The sequence below is a fragment of the Thunnus albacares genome, chromosome 2 (assembly GCF_914725855.1).
Source record: "Thunnus albacares chromosome 2, fThuAlb1.1, whole genome shotgun sequence".
Taxonomy (NCBI): domain Eukaryota; kingdom Metazoa; phylum Chordata; class Actinopteri; order Scombriformes; family Scombridae; genus Thunnus; species Thunnus albacares.
In genome coordinates this window covers 18,450,344-18,464,384 of record NC_058107.1, presented here as the reverse complement: position 1 = coordinate 18,464,384, position 14,041 = coordinate 18,450,344, and the positions used below count along the sequence as shown (strand labels likewise).

The 14,041-nt window shown below is 39.4% G+C and overlaps 1 protein-coding gene across 1 annotated transcript in view; it reads right to left on the bottom strand.

The window, feature by feature from the left end:
• The window catches only part of LOC122994929 (EGF-like repeat and discoidin I-like domain-containing protein 3), a 118,650-nt gene extending 106,065 nt beyond the window's left edge, over window positions 1–12,585 (bottom strand). The window contains exon 1 of the mRNA XM_044369731.1: window positions 12,201–12,585. Coding sequence (XP_044225666.1) covers window positions 12,201–12,264 — 64 coding nt within the window. The 5' untranslated portion in view covers window positions 12,265–12,585. The remainder of the gene's footprint in view (window positions 1–12,200) is intronic.
• Window positions 12,586–14,041: the final 1,456 nt, after the last annotated feature.

Genomic DNA, 14,041 nt, shown 5'->3' with positions numbered 1-14,041 from the left:
TTATTATTATTATTAGTAGTAGTAGTAGTAGTAATAGTAGTAGTAGTAGTAGTAGTAGTAGTAGTAATAGTAGTAGTAGTATAGTCCAAACAATACAGGATTTTTGAGGCCAATATCGATATTGATGTTTGAGAGTAAAAAAAAAATCAGATAATTATATATCGGCTGATATTCATTTTCTTTACACAACCAATAAAATATATAAACATTTTTCATAGAGTTGCCTTAAATTTCTTTGTTTTTTTATAATCATGACCAAGAAATATGCTGGTCAAAACTTGTCCCGACTCTCTGGTGTACAAACTGTCTCATAACTTATCTTTGGAATTTCTGTAATTCAATTGCTTGTCATTAATTGGCTAACATATACAGTGATATTGATATATCTGCAAAAAGCTGAATATCAGTTAATATATCAGCCGGGCTGATTTATGCGTCAGGGTCTGATTGTTATTATTGTATTTTTTTACATGTACATGTACACATTTAGCCGTAACTATAACATGTGACTCTCATGACCTACTGTATGTATGTACATGCCATTATAAAAATGCCATTAACAAATCTCTGATTTTAAAAGGCTCCTAAATAAAGGGTTTCTGCTCAAATTTTGACCAAATGTTTCTTTTAACCAGTTTATAATAACATCTGTGCTTTGTTCCACTGAGAAGCACTGTGCTTGCACCATCCATCTAAGAATCTTTATGCCCTGTTAAAAATAAAGCTAGCTGATTTTCTAGGAGAACATGCTGCTTAGGACTGAGGAGAGTGGTAATTATCAGATTCATTCAGTATCTCCTGTTGAGTGGGAGCTATGACTGACAGTTCCTTCCTCCTCCGTCCACTGGACAGCTGATGTTACAGCTTGTGGCTCATTTCAGGTTCGCAACATGCCTCTCTCCCTTTTCTCTGCCCCCACCCCCTCGTCTCTCTCTGCACGCTCATTACAGATGCCCTAGTTTGCTCGTGAGCCAGGAGAGCCTTGCTAGCCTCATTACAAACTTGGACACCTCCCATCTTTTGTACCTTTTTTCCAGACAAGATCTCCCACATTCATGCTTGTATCCCAGAAGTAGCATAAAAAGACTCATCAAACATGCATAAAGAAGTGGAGCTCACATTTGATCTGAATTTTCACAGTAACCGCTGAAGAGGAAGGTGTCTGTGATGGGAAGTGCCACTGCAGATTAACAGGCGTGGAAAGACAAATGGGCATGGGGAAAATGCATTTCGCTTGAAAACTGTGTCACTAATTCACAGGATTTATGCATATTCAACAGCACATGAAGGCATTTCTGTGACCCTGTTCGTTAAATGTTTACCTCATTAGCTCTCTTGTCATGATGTTTTCCATGTGGCATTTTGGATGAAAGGGAAATTATGCCACACAAATGCACTCTGTGACTGAGCAACGCTCTGATTAAAAATTCACAAAGAATGCACAAGTACAGCAGACTCAAATGTTTAGTCATTTTGCTGTATTTTGTGTGAGAAACAGTGAGACATAGAGATAGCTTCAAAGAACCAATTTGATAAATCCAGGAAAGGGATTTAATTGAATATCTCCCGTTTTTTTATTTCTTGATCATTACATTAAAGCAGGAGAGTGTCAGTGTTCCAGGGATATAATAATCATGTTGATGGGACATTGTGAGCCTTAGTAATGTCAACTTAATACTAATGGGCTTTGTCACTCCTACTATTATTTTTTGTTGTATTTTTATTCAGGGGGCAATCATGCTATGCAGTAAATTTGGAACTATAGTTCCCATGATACTTTGGCAGATGTAAACATGAAGTATAATGTTGCCATAGATTCAGTGAGTTGTCTATTGGCTACAACTTGAACAACTTTTTTTGTTTGTTTGTTTTTTGCTTACATGTATTTACATTTTGGCAAGTTGGCACCATTTAAACGTTAAATTTATTCCAAATTGGCAACTAGCAGTTCCTTCTTCCAATTTTCTTGGATTTATGAGCGGACTTAATAATACTTATTCATGATGAATGGACATCAGAGACAATAATATCCTCATGTAAGTCACACTGAGGACTAGCTCAAATTGTGGGTTTGAAGTGTTTTAATGTACCTTCACTGTCTCTGTGAGCTGTGTGTCACAGCCACAGCTGTTGATGCAACTGTTGACCGTGTTGCTGCACCGGCCAGATCAGCAGGCCAAAATACAATAACTGAAAACACTGGCATGTACCTATCCCTTTAACCTCTTGCAGTATCTTTGCTTCAGGGAGAGTGAAGCAGTTTCTTTGCTTCACTCTCCCTGTAAAAATGGCAAATTGTCATTTTATCATTTCGTTTTTTGCTCAGATTAAACAAACATGTTAATTTTGTTCCCTTCAGATAGAAAGGAACAGCTGTTTCCCATTGTTTCCAAGGGAAAACAGGGGAAAACACTAAACTAACCGCTGTAGCTAATATTGAATGGACAGATATGAAAGAGGCATAGATCTTTTTTCACATGTTACTATTGCTTATCTGGTTAAGGCCATACAGGCAAATAAAACTGAAAAAATGTTACAGGGAAGCTGCTCACAATGTTGCTCCTCTACACTATAGTACAAGAAGAAGTAGCTACAAAATATCTTCTGATCCTTGTTCCACTCATCCTTCACACCCGCTGGCCTAAGCTGTGCATTGTGTGCATTGAAAAGGGCAGGCCCTGACAAATTGAATTTTTTCATCCTGTTTACCCCTTGGTCAGTGAATTTCATGTAGCAAGCGTTGCTTATTCAAAGAGCCTCAGTGTTGAGCAAGACAAGGCTCAGTGTGCAGTAACTTTATCAATGATGTTGCACAGTCACAGGTGATTACTGCACATCAAAATATTATACTGTAGCTATTTTTTTGTGTCACTTTAAAGAAGTTCAAATGTAGAAGCAAAACCGAGCAGGATAATGTGAACACTTCATGACAGACTTAGTGTCATAGAGTATACATGTTGGAAATTAATACTCTTCATCTTCTACATACTGCAGCACATGTTCCACAATCAAACACACGTGTCCAATACACAGTGCAGGCAAAACCTATCCAATAGATGTGTTCATAACATCAAACTTAATTGTCGACCAGCTGCAGCAGCCATCTAAAAATCCTGGTTTGATGTGTTATAATTATATCTTCTGGAGTATGCTGGTGTGTGAAGGAGGGAGAAAGAAAGAGACAGGGTGAGATATCCCACTTCAGTGCACCGAACCTGGTTAAAAATACACTCTATGATTTAAACTTCTGAACTTCTTCAGCTGCTAATTTAACTTGTCAGAAACTTCACAGCCACTCGACAGTAGAAACAAGATTTACCGGTATAGTGTGTGCTGTGTGCTTCGATGAGATTTTTGCCTGTGTCTGCAGGGGAGCACCCCTACCTCGAATGGCTGAGGTGGGTTAGAAAGATCACATCGGTAAATATTTCATACACCTCAAACAGTGGTGAATAATAGACCATACTGTCAAACTACCTGGAGTAGAAACAAAGAAAAAGAGGTAAGACTTCTCACATGTTGCTATTGTCTTTCTTTATGCTTTACTCTCATTCTTCTCATTGTTTATATTAAATGTGAGAATAATAGAAGCCATAGCAATATTAATTGATTATTTAATTATGTAATCATTTATAATTCATCAGTATCTAATTGTCAGAAGGTGAGAATTTCTATCTGACCCTGTGAAAGACAACATCTCCTGGATGTGTCCTGACTACTGTGACCTTGAATGGGATAAGCTGGAGGAAACAGGAAATTGGTGGATGGACGCATGGATCCTCCACTTCAGGCAGATGTTAGGACGAACGGGGTGATGACTTTAAAGACGTAAACAAACAAAGACTGGTTTTTAGGAGTGCACAGTGTGTTCACCTCAGCAAAACCCCAGAGTAGCTGTATCTTATCACCAGTGTGTCTGCTGTACCCTGTGGGCTTTGCTGTCCATACTGAGAAATCTTTCAGAAGAAAATTCAGCAGAAAATTCTCAAACCAAACTGACTGTAATGGTGTTAAATTGTTTTTTTTTTATGTGTAATCATCTTTTCTTATTTTTTCTTATTGAATTTAAGTCATAAGAAGCTTTTTAGCAGGAAAAAAACACAAGCTGCACCAATGATTGTACTGATAACTTGTCTCTCATCATCTGGAATTAGTGAATTGTTGTCACTGCTTCAGACTCTAGGAAATGGATTGCACATGTGTTTCATTTTATTCGTGCTAGAGTTGGCGTATGATTGCCCCTTTACCCCTATAAAAGATGGATTTTTATACCTGCACCGAACAATTACCAAAATGGTGCAACTTGTTGAAACCATTTGCCCTTTTTATAAGTGACAATAGACTATGATTACACAGTGGACAAGATGATCCTTTTTCAGTTTACTAATGGGCTTTTCTTTGAAGTTTGAAGGTGAGTGGCTGCTGTTCATTGAACTTCACATTAAAGGGAATTTTCATCCTGGCTCTCATCTCTCCCTCCCTCTCTCTCTCCCTCTCTGCTACTACATACCCCAAGGGTAATCTAAAACATCTGGACTGGAGATATTCCCACTTATAAAAATTGCACAATAGAATACTTTATGCCATTACCTCAAATTGCCCTTCTGAAAAGTACTTGGCAATAGTCCATTGGTTGTTCATATTGTAGTAGAAGAGCAGGCTTTCAGTTGAAATTTGGCATGTCCAGATTGATGATATCAAAGAACATATCACAAACATTTTTTAGCATTTCCTTTAATGGATACACTCCTTCATGTTCTCAATCAATCACTCACCGAAACACCCCCTTGTTGGCATTCAGCACAATTTAGTGTAAGAGCAGGCGGGCTGACATGATAAATAAAGGGATGTTGTTTTGTTTTTTGGCAAATGAGTAAAGTATGGATGCACAGCCACACAGTGCAAAAAAGCCAGAATTGCTGCCTAGAATTTGTGTGCTGACATTTCTGGGTTACCTCTCCCAGTTTCGAGCACACAAACTCACAGAACTGTGCACACACACATACTGCACACAACATCCTCAGTACAGGTACCGACATATGGTAATCAAATATACGTTAAAATGCTGTAAACTACAGAGCTAATGAGATAAAATGCACAAACAAACCCTCAAACAAGCCCTGTACCTAATATACAAGAAAGCAATAGAGGGAAAAGAAAGTGATCAAGAGAAACACAGATGGATGGAGAGACAATAGGATAGATGGCACCTGGCTCAAGTTTAAGTTTAAGATTTAACTATTAATTATTAACAAATTATCAATACAGACGAAATTTTGTTGTTTGTTTTTGCTTTTTTTGTTTGTTTAGCTAAAGAAAAGTTTAATGTTACAGTGTCCTGTTTAACCCTGGTGTGCTAAATGTTACATGAGGGGATTTAAGTTCATCTGTAAAATAGGAATGAGTGGCCCACATCTCCTTAGAGCTTGTTGGAAGTAAGAACTTAAGCCACCTGCACCCATCTGATCTCAAATAAGTAGATTGGCTTTATTGAAAATGCAGTAGTGTTCCAGAGCCTGATGGAGAGACTTTATCTAACCAAGGCAAAGCTCATTGCTTTAACTCCTCAATTTTATTCTGATGAAAGTAGGCTTAACTACAGTCTGCAACAACTAAAGTATACTTGTCCAATAAATACAAGCATTAAAACTTCAAGCTTTGGAGTTTATTTGAAAAATTACCCAAAAATCTCCTATTACAAACTTAATATGAGACTGAATGCCCACACACCTGAGAATGCTAAAAACTGAAGGTGTTACGCAATATTGTTAGGTAAGAGTCTTTGAGATGTGGAAAAAACGATATAAATTACAAGCACACACTCACACACTAAACATAAAGGAGATTTTATATCCTCATAAAGAACAGAGACATCACAAATTTCTTTTTGTGTGAAGATAAAACATTCAAACATTCAAAGGTCTATGTGTCATTTATGTGTCCATGTGTTAACTTTTAACTCTGACAAAATGACATTTCAGTTTTAATCTCAGTGTATTGAGGCTTTGGTCTCACAATAAAGCTGAAACAAGCTGAAACTCCTCACACCTCCTCAGATTTACAGGCTGCCGCAGTTAATCCAAAATAATTTATTCTGCTTATTGATCTGCTGTGTAAAGGTGGACTTATAATGAATGATCGATGCTGTTCTGAAAAATGAGTGGGTCCAGCACGCTCTGTAGCCACACCCACTACAATACAAAAATTGTTTTTGGCTTATGTAAGGAATGCAATGAAAATCCATCCTGATGCTTGTCCGTGAGTTTTGCATTCCTGCCTTCCAACTCCCTTCTCCACAGTACACACACCAACACACACATGCACAAACAAACATGTACTACACATCTAGTAATATCAGGCTGACTCCCTTTTCGTCTATGGCCAGGAACTGCTGTTGGTGCCGACTTTAACTAAATGTGTCTTTTTTAGTTTGCAATGAACATAGCTATTTAGCTACTACTCAGCCTATCTAAGTTGTATCCTTGCTTGTTAAATTACATTGAAAATACAGTCAAATTGGCACGCACACAGCAGACACTTGGCCTTTCAAAGAATTGACAGGCAGACAAATAGATAGATAGCACACATCTTTTTTCTTTGCTCTCTCATGCAAATGTCAGACTTTTCTCCATCAAATTGCACTATTTTACTTTGATTCCCAAAAGGAACAATTGGGCTTGTGCAATGCAATTATGCAGTATAAGTTAACAAGAACCAAAAATGATGAAATGTGTGCTTTCCCATTTTCATGTGCAAGCAAAAGAAGCAGAGTGAGGATAAGGAATGCAGCATTAGAAACAAGGCCAATCTAAAATGCTGTGGACTCTTCTTCTCAGATTGAGAGCTCTAAATGTGATTTAAAACATGTGCACCGTGTTTGATGATGCCAGGATACAGTCGGGATGGTAGATAAGTCGGTACTAAAGTGTTCTAGCACCATGCACGCACATCATGGTTACTTATTGTATTGGATAATACAATAACTATTATGAGGGTACTGCTTTATTGAAGCTGAACCTGAATGTAAAGCCATGTTTGTGTTTGTATGTAAACTCTGAATCTATTTACATTGGTCTTTATTTGAAGCCATAGCACAGACTGTTTTAAATGTATATCATAATATACAACAATATTTTTTTTAAAAGTAAGGAGGAGTTTAGAATAACTTTGGCCATATTATCCAGGTGCATGCACAAGCAGATGGAGGCTCATGTGAGAAAATAGAAATGTGCTATTCATCATCTATCAGCTGCACACAGCAATAAGTCCAACCTGTTGAGAAACAGGATCATGTTTGGCTTTGACTTTGACTCTCTGGTACCAGGATGAATTTCAAAGAGTTCTTTACAACTTTTCCATGTATCACAGCCACAGTTTGTCTGGTTTAACAGCTGCACATTTCATTTTGTGTTATTGATTTTTATGTAACACATCTAAATGGGAATTGCTTTTCTTTAATGCAGTTATCCTGAGACACCTGCTGAATATTACATGTTCAATATTATTTGTCTAAAAAACAATTAAATGAAATTGCAACCATAAAATTGCATTATTTACTTTCATGTGCTTTGTCTGGATTGCTTACGTCATGATATAATTTTTGTTAAAAGACCTGAGTCAAGAAACTACTAAACCTGAAAACACATTAGCAATCCCAAACAATATGTTACAGCTGTAACAGTACATGTATTTGAAACAAGACATGATATATTTTCATTATGTTTTTTGCCAAACACACACACACACACACACACACACACACACAAACACAAACTGTGGGCCTGCACTGCAAGTCTGCTTGTGCCTCCAAAAGTTGAGTCATTAATTGTGACCCAGTGGGATTACTTAAAACCAGCATGTGGTCTTATGGATGCTCAAACTATGAAAAGGACGGGCTGCTGCATGTTCTTTACTGAAAAAGTGAAGTATACTCAACATGAACTGACGCTACAAATGAAACACTCATATAATCTTTTTTACTGTTTCAGAGAGCTCTTTGTGCTTTTTTCCTGGCACAGACATGGTCTGAATTTTGACACTGGCATTAATAGGATGCTAAGAAGATCGTTGCTTAAGCCAGCTGCCATAATGTTATATGCTGCTTTTAGAAAACAATGGACCTTTAACATGTCTGGGAAAATTCAGAATCAATGTTTCCAGAGTTTTATGAATAGGAACATCTGACATTGATTTAAGGATTAGAGAAAAACAAGGCTTGTCTTGTGTGAAAACAGGCATTTTTTTATTGCTGATCAGTCTTAGTGTTAGTCTTTTGTTTGTGTGATACTTTAGTTGAGTGAGAAACTTAAGTCTGGTCAGGCTAAAGCGTCAGAATCTGATACAAAGACATGACAAAACAACAGTGAGACAGTCAGTCATTCTGTTTCTGTCTGGAAGCTTATGTATGTATGTATGTATGTATGTATGTATGTATGTATGTATGTATGTATGTATATTTGCGTATATGTATGGATGTATGGATGTATGGATGGACGGATGGATGGATGCTACCCCAGCAGACTATATCGAAGTACAGTGAACTGGCCACAAGAGACTGGTAGAAGATTTCCACCCATCTTGCTGCACATCTTGAAGCATCTCAGCTTCCTCAGGAAATACAGTCTGCTCCTCCCCTTCTTATAAGCTTTGGTGTTGGTCTTCCAGTTCAAGTCTGTTGTAGATGTGGACACCCAAGTACTTGTAATCCACCACGCCAACATCTTCTCCCAGAATACACAGGGGTTGTGTAGCTGTCCTCTTCCTTCTGAAATCAATCGCCATCTCTCTTGTCTTGGCCACATTCAGCAGCAAATGAGTGTGCATATGGGAGTATATGTATATGAGTGCATGTTTGATGAAACAACTTATTTTACCACTGCGCTGCTCATCCTGATCTCAGGGCCATACTGAAGTTCTTTAGTAAGCACTCAATCAGCATGTGTCCTTGCAACTGCTATAACTGTCCCTCTAGTGCCCTCCTGATAAGTCAAGTTTGAATTGTGGACAGGACAACAGAGGCCCAACTAGAGCAAAGACAAATAGCACTATATCCATTAACCTGTCAGCACAGGAGACAAATGAACTCTCCTTCAAATATTAATGGGTTTAAGGAACATCTCCAATGACAATGAATAGCCCAATCAAATTCCGCAAACAGGAAAAAAAAACTAAAGACAGTGACAGTAACTGTTGCTACAACAACAGGAGAAGGCTTTGATTCATATGATCTGATATATCACATTCCATTTCCCTACGCGTGGGTTGTTGTCCAATGAGCTCCTTTGATTTCTTTGGTTATCATGGTTGCTGATCTAACAGAGGTCTGACCTCTTTCCACTGATTGAACAATGTGCCATTTAAAACCAGAATGAAGGGCACTGTAGAGGTAGGTTGCAAGTCATTGTTATTATAAGTCACCTGTACATCAACCATAACCTTCAGCAGCCAGTAAATGTAATGAGCTTTTAGATCGCTATCATCTGCATCCATTTAAGCAGCCCATCTTCCATTAATATGCACCCAACTGTTTGCAAACACAAGCTGCAGCACAGCGGCAACCAGTTGACTTCAAATAATGTAATTCAAAGTAAACCAAGGATAACTGAGCAATTAACTTAGTCGTGTATTTTCTCCAAGGGTAAGGAAGCAAATTATAAAAGGTTTTTTTATACTGTACTACTGCAGTAATTTGTTTACAGAAATTATTTTTCATATGTCTGCACTCATCAACATCTAATAATGTTTGACAATTCCAGCCCGCTGTCCATATACTATAGTAAAATGATGCTACAAATGACACAGTCACTGGCTTGACATAAAACTCGAGAGGAAAAATGTAAGTGAATTCATCTGTCTTGGGTGGATCCATGATATTCCAAGCACTATTAAGTTACATTCAGCAGACATTTCCTTCCCTCTCATTCCCAGCCAGGTCTATTGTTTATCCAAATGTACCAGATGTCATTCCTGCTAGCAAAGAAGTGGCCGTCTGTCAGTCTTTCCCCTCAAGTTTTAAACCCACAAATCTGCAGTCTGTGAGCATGATGAGCAACTGCTGAAGCCAACCTAAAACCACAATCATTCTAGAAATCACAGCATGGATTGTGTTTAACAAGCGTCTTCATAATGCAAGTTAAAAGTTTGAGCGAAATGAGCAGTGGCCAACAGTATTAAAACTAATCATGATTCACCAAAAGCAGACAATCACATCGCCTCTCCAGATGGCTGTCCATTTGCCTAAAAGGCTCCAATTTCGTAGCTATTATAGCAAGCCAGAGAGTAAAATTAAGATGCATAAAATTCATTAAAACTGACTCTCTAAACAAGCACAAAAGCATCTTGCATTTCCATACAGAGGGACCCACGGGTGTAGTCATGTGCTTTGTCCAGCCGGACAGGCATCATCCCAAACAATGTGTGAGAGTCAGCACCAGTAACCAACCAAAGGAAGTGATGTATTGCACACTCACTTGGAACAATGCAGTCTGTTTTACCTGAAGGCGAATGTTTCTACCACGTCAATTTGTTTCAGTGGACAGAGGCACCCTGTGACATCCTCAATAGAGTGTTTGTTAGCAGCTGTCTCTGAAGACATCTGCTATATTGAGCAACGAATAAAGGTACTAAAAACATTAGCAGTATGCCAAAAGAAAATAACTCCCAATGATAGCAGCAAAGTCTCTTTTTCTTTAGGACATGGAGCTTGAATACTGTTGGATCTTTAGTGTTGTTTCCACTCTGAGTCTGATGAAGTTCTTATGTTACTAAAATAACAGCCAGAGTGATCATTACAATTAAAAAGATGCTCATACTCAGATCAGTGTTTACACCCTCCATCCACCTCAAACCTGTTCCTGACTGTGCGTGAGATTACAGCTGTACTCAAAACAGATGTACAAAAATCCCCTTATAATGCCACAAAATTAACTGGGATATGATTAATTGAGGGACTAGTTTAGGGTGTATTTTTAACTTGCTGAGCTTGAAACAAGTCAACCCACAGCACCACGGCTCCCCGCTTTCCTCTGCATTCATTATACCGGCCTACCAGGGAGTATTATGTCTTGTAACGGCTGACTCTGAGTTGACACGGCAAGGCTTAGGGAGCCTTATAAACTCTGCTTAAGGCACACTCCTGGTGTAGAGACTGCGGTCTGTCTGACATGTGTGACTCCTGAGGCGAGCGTGTTGCTAAATGAGTAGAAACAGAGAGGATGGCATGACCCACTTTCATAAAGACTACACTGTCTCTTTATACAAATCCCACAGGTACTGTTCTGCACTGTACATGGACACTATACAGAGGTCAAACACTTAAATATTCCTATCACCAGGAAACAACTGGAGGGTCAAAGAGGGAGAGGGTGTGTGAAATGATCTGAATGCTGATCCAGTGAGTCAGGTGAAAAAGCTTTCTATTATCTCTACATGAGGACTCTGACAATTTTGTGTTTGTTTTTGTGTTTACTTGCAATGCGCAATAGACCTTCTTGTGATGTCATCCTAGTCAATAATTGTACCGTGCTGCAACTAATACAGGAGGCTCTCTATCATATCTCCTCTCTGTGATAGCATCTGAGTCTGACTAAAGCCCACATACGTGCAATCTTTCCATTTATCTCCCCCCTCCCTTTTTTCTGTAATTCAGTTTCTTAAAGAAAGAAAAGTAGCATCTCTCTGCTCTGTCTGATCGACAGGGGCCATGCCTGCACGCTTCTTTTTATCCTGTGGAAACATCAAAGACAAGCCAATAAAAATCAGCTTGCAAGGGCGCACAAGATACTGGAGCAGTGCACATTTCTACCTTAAATGTGCGTGCCTGATGCACGGACTGATACCACAAAGAGATTACGCACAGACGAAAATCGAATAATCTGTTTGCTGCACTCAAACAAGTGTCTTTTAATCACAACTAAACCAATCAACTAACGAGTCGTGCGTAGAGCCAGATCACAAGGGGTAGTTTTCTACTGCCAAACCGTGCAGTCCGTATTCCGCAAACAACACAGTCTAAACGCACGTTACATTTGTACTCAGCTATTCGTGTGGGCTTCCTCCTTTTAATTAACCAATGTACTTAGTCATCTTCAGTGTGGGAAAATGTCTCGCTATTGATCAGTCTGTGGTACTCTCACGCACAGAGGCCATCCGTGCGGAATGTTTTGACAACGGTAATGACAGACAGTCACTTTTGCGCTCACCTTTCACATGCTGCGGGACAGCGGCGCTCAAACACAGGGCGATAGAAAGGAGTAGCGGTCCCATCCTTTCTCTCTCACTCTCTCTCTCTCGGAATAAACAGCTCTGACTTCCAAGGTTATTACTATGGAGATGTGGTAAAATCAAGGAGCAATAGCCAAAAGTTCTCCCTCCGTACGCTCTCGCTGGGCTGTGCAGGCTTGCCCGGGCAGCTGTATATGTCCTCTCAGGTAAAGTCCTCCTCTGTGATAAAGTCAGCAGACACAGTCGCCACCTGGATTTATTTATTTATTTAATTCTTTTTTTTCGTTCAGGAACAAGTGGACTGTGCCTGCCGGGTCCCCCCTCTGCTGTTGCTGTTGCTGCTGCTGCTGCCTTCCCCTCTCCTACCGCAGTGGTGCGATGTAGTGGAGGGACCGACGTGTGCGCTCACTGCTCTCGGACAACTGACGTCAAGCCTTCCCGGGTGAAGACAACCAACACTTCCGCTATGACCTCCAAAATAAAATGCGTTAATGTATTGCTTTTTATTTTAAAAATGACACATTTCATTCTTATTAATACACAAAAAGAGGAATTTAAGGTTAATTGTGTTTTCATGGATACATTTTATTTTATTTTCCTTTTCTATTGTCTTTTTCAGTGTGCAATGCTATGTGTGCAAAGCCTATCGAGTAAAATGGTGTTTCATGCCATTTCTTTTTCATTTACTAACATTTGTAAAGCAATGGAGCCTGCACCCTAGCTATACTTCTGTTGTTTTCAAAATCAAAAATGAAAGGTCCAAAAACACTTACTTCCGGGCCGGTTGGTGTGACTTGACGCAGCTTCCAGCTCGGTTCATCGGAGGATGTGCGCCTCACGGTCTGTCACAGTAAAGCCGACTGGGGCGCTGTCTCGCCCATGGAGACAAGTCTTCCTCCTCCCCCCTCCTCCCTTCACAGCAACCCCCAAAAGCCTGCCGGGTTACGACTTGAAAATTGTGTATAATCAGCCTCTTCAGCCTTCCCCTAACCTCTTTTTCACTCCGCATGGTTCCCCTTTCAAGCCCCAGGAAGTTGGATTGCTCGCTGATGAATTTAGCTGTTTCAAGTACCCTTTTCTCTAGAAAGCCTCTGTCTTGTAGAGTGCTCAAGTCATGCCTAGAACAGCCATTCTCATCCTCAAAGATGACAAAATTTGGCGTTTCTGACAATTATCTGTCAATAAAATTTGCTGCTAGGTTAAAAGGCTACAATGCGCTGCTTAACATAAATTACTTAAAAGTAATATTCATAACTACATTTTCTTGTGAACTGTGGGACATTATTCCATTTTAACATTCAGTTTGCCTTCTGTTTGTATCGTGAGTCTGTCTGTTGTTACTGGAAAATAGAGATGCATGAGTTGTGGTGCAAGTAACAACATGCAAGTAACTTTGATTTCTGGGATGTGAAAGGTTGGCTCCCATGCTGCAGTGTGCTTTGTATGACTCCAGAATGGATGACAGTAGCACCCATGGCACTTTCATGGCCTTGCTTTTCCAGCTGAAAAGTCACTTTTCTCACCCAATTTCATCCACCTATCCATTCAGATGCCAGCGACAGGACTTCGATGAAACTGCAACCTACTAAACTGCTGCAGGTATTTCACTGAGCTGTGGCATTCATTGATTATTTTGTACAAAGGTGGCTCCACACTGTTTCATCATGTGTGATATTTAAGCCTCCACTGATTGGATTTTGATGATACTTGGGGTTAAATTAATCTGACAATTTCACTTTGGCTGTTTGAAATTTGCGCCCACAGTGGGCACTATAATTGTGAGTCAAATCAAGCTTTATTTTATACAGTGATATTTTGC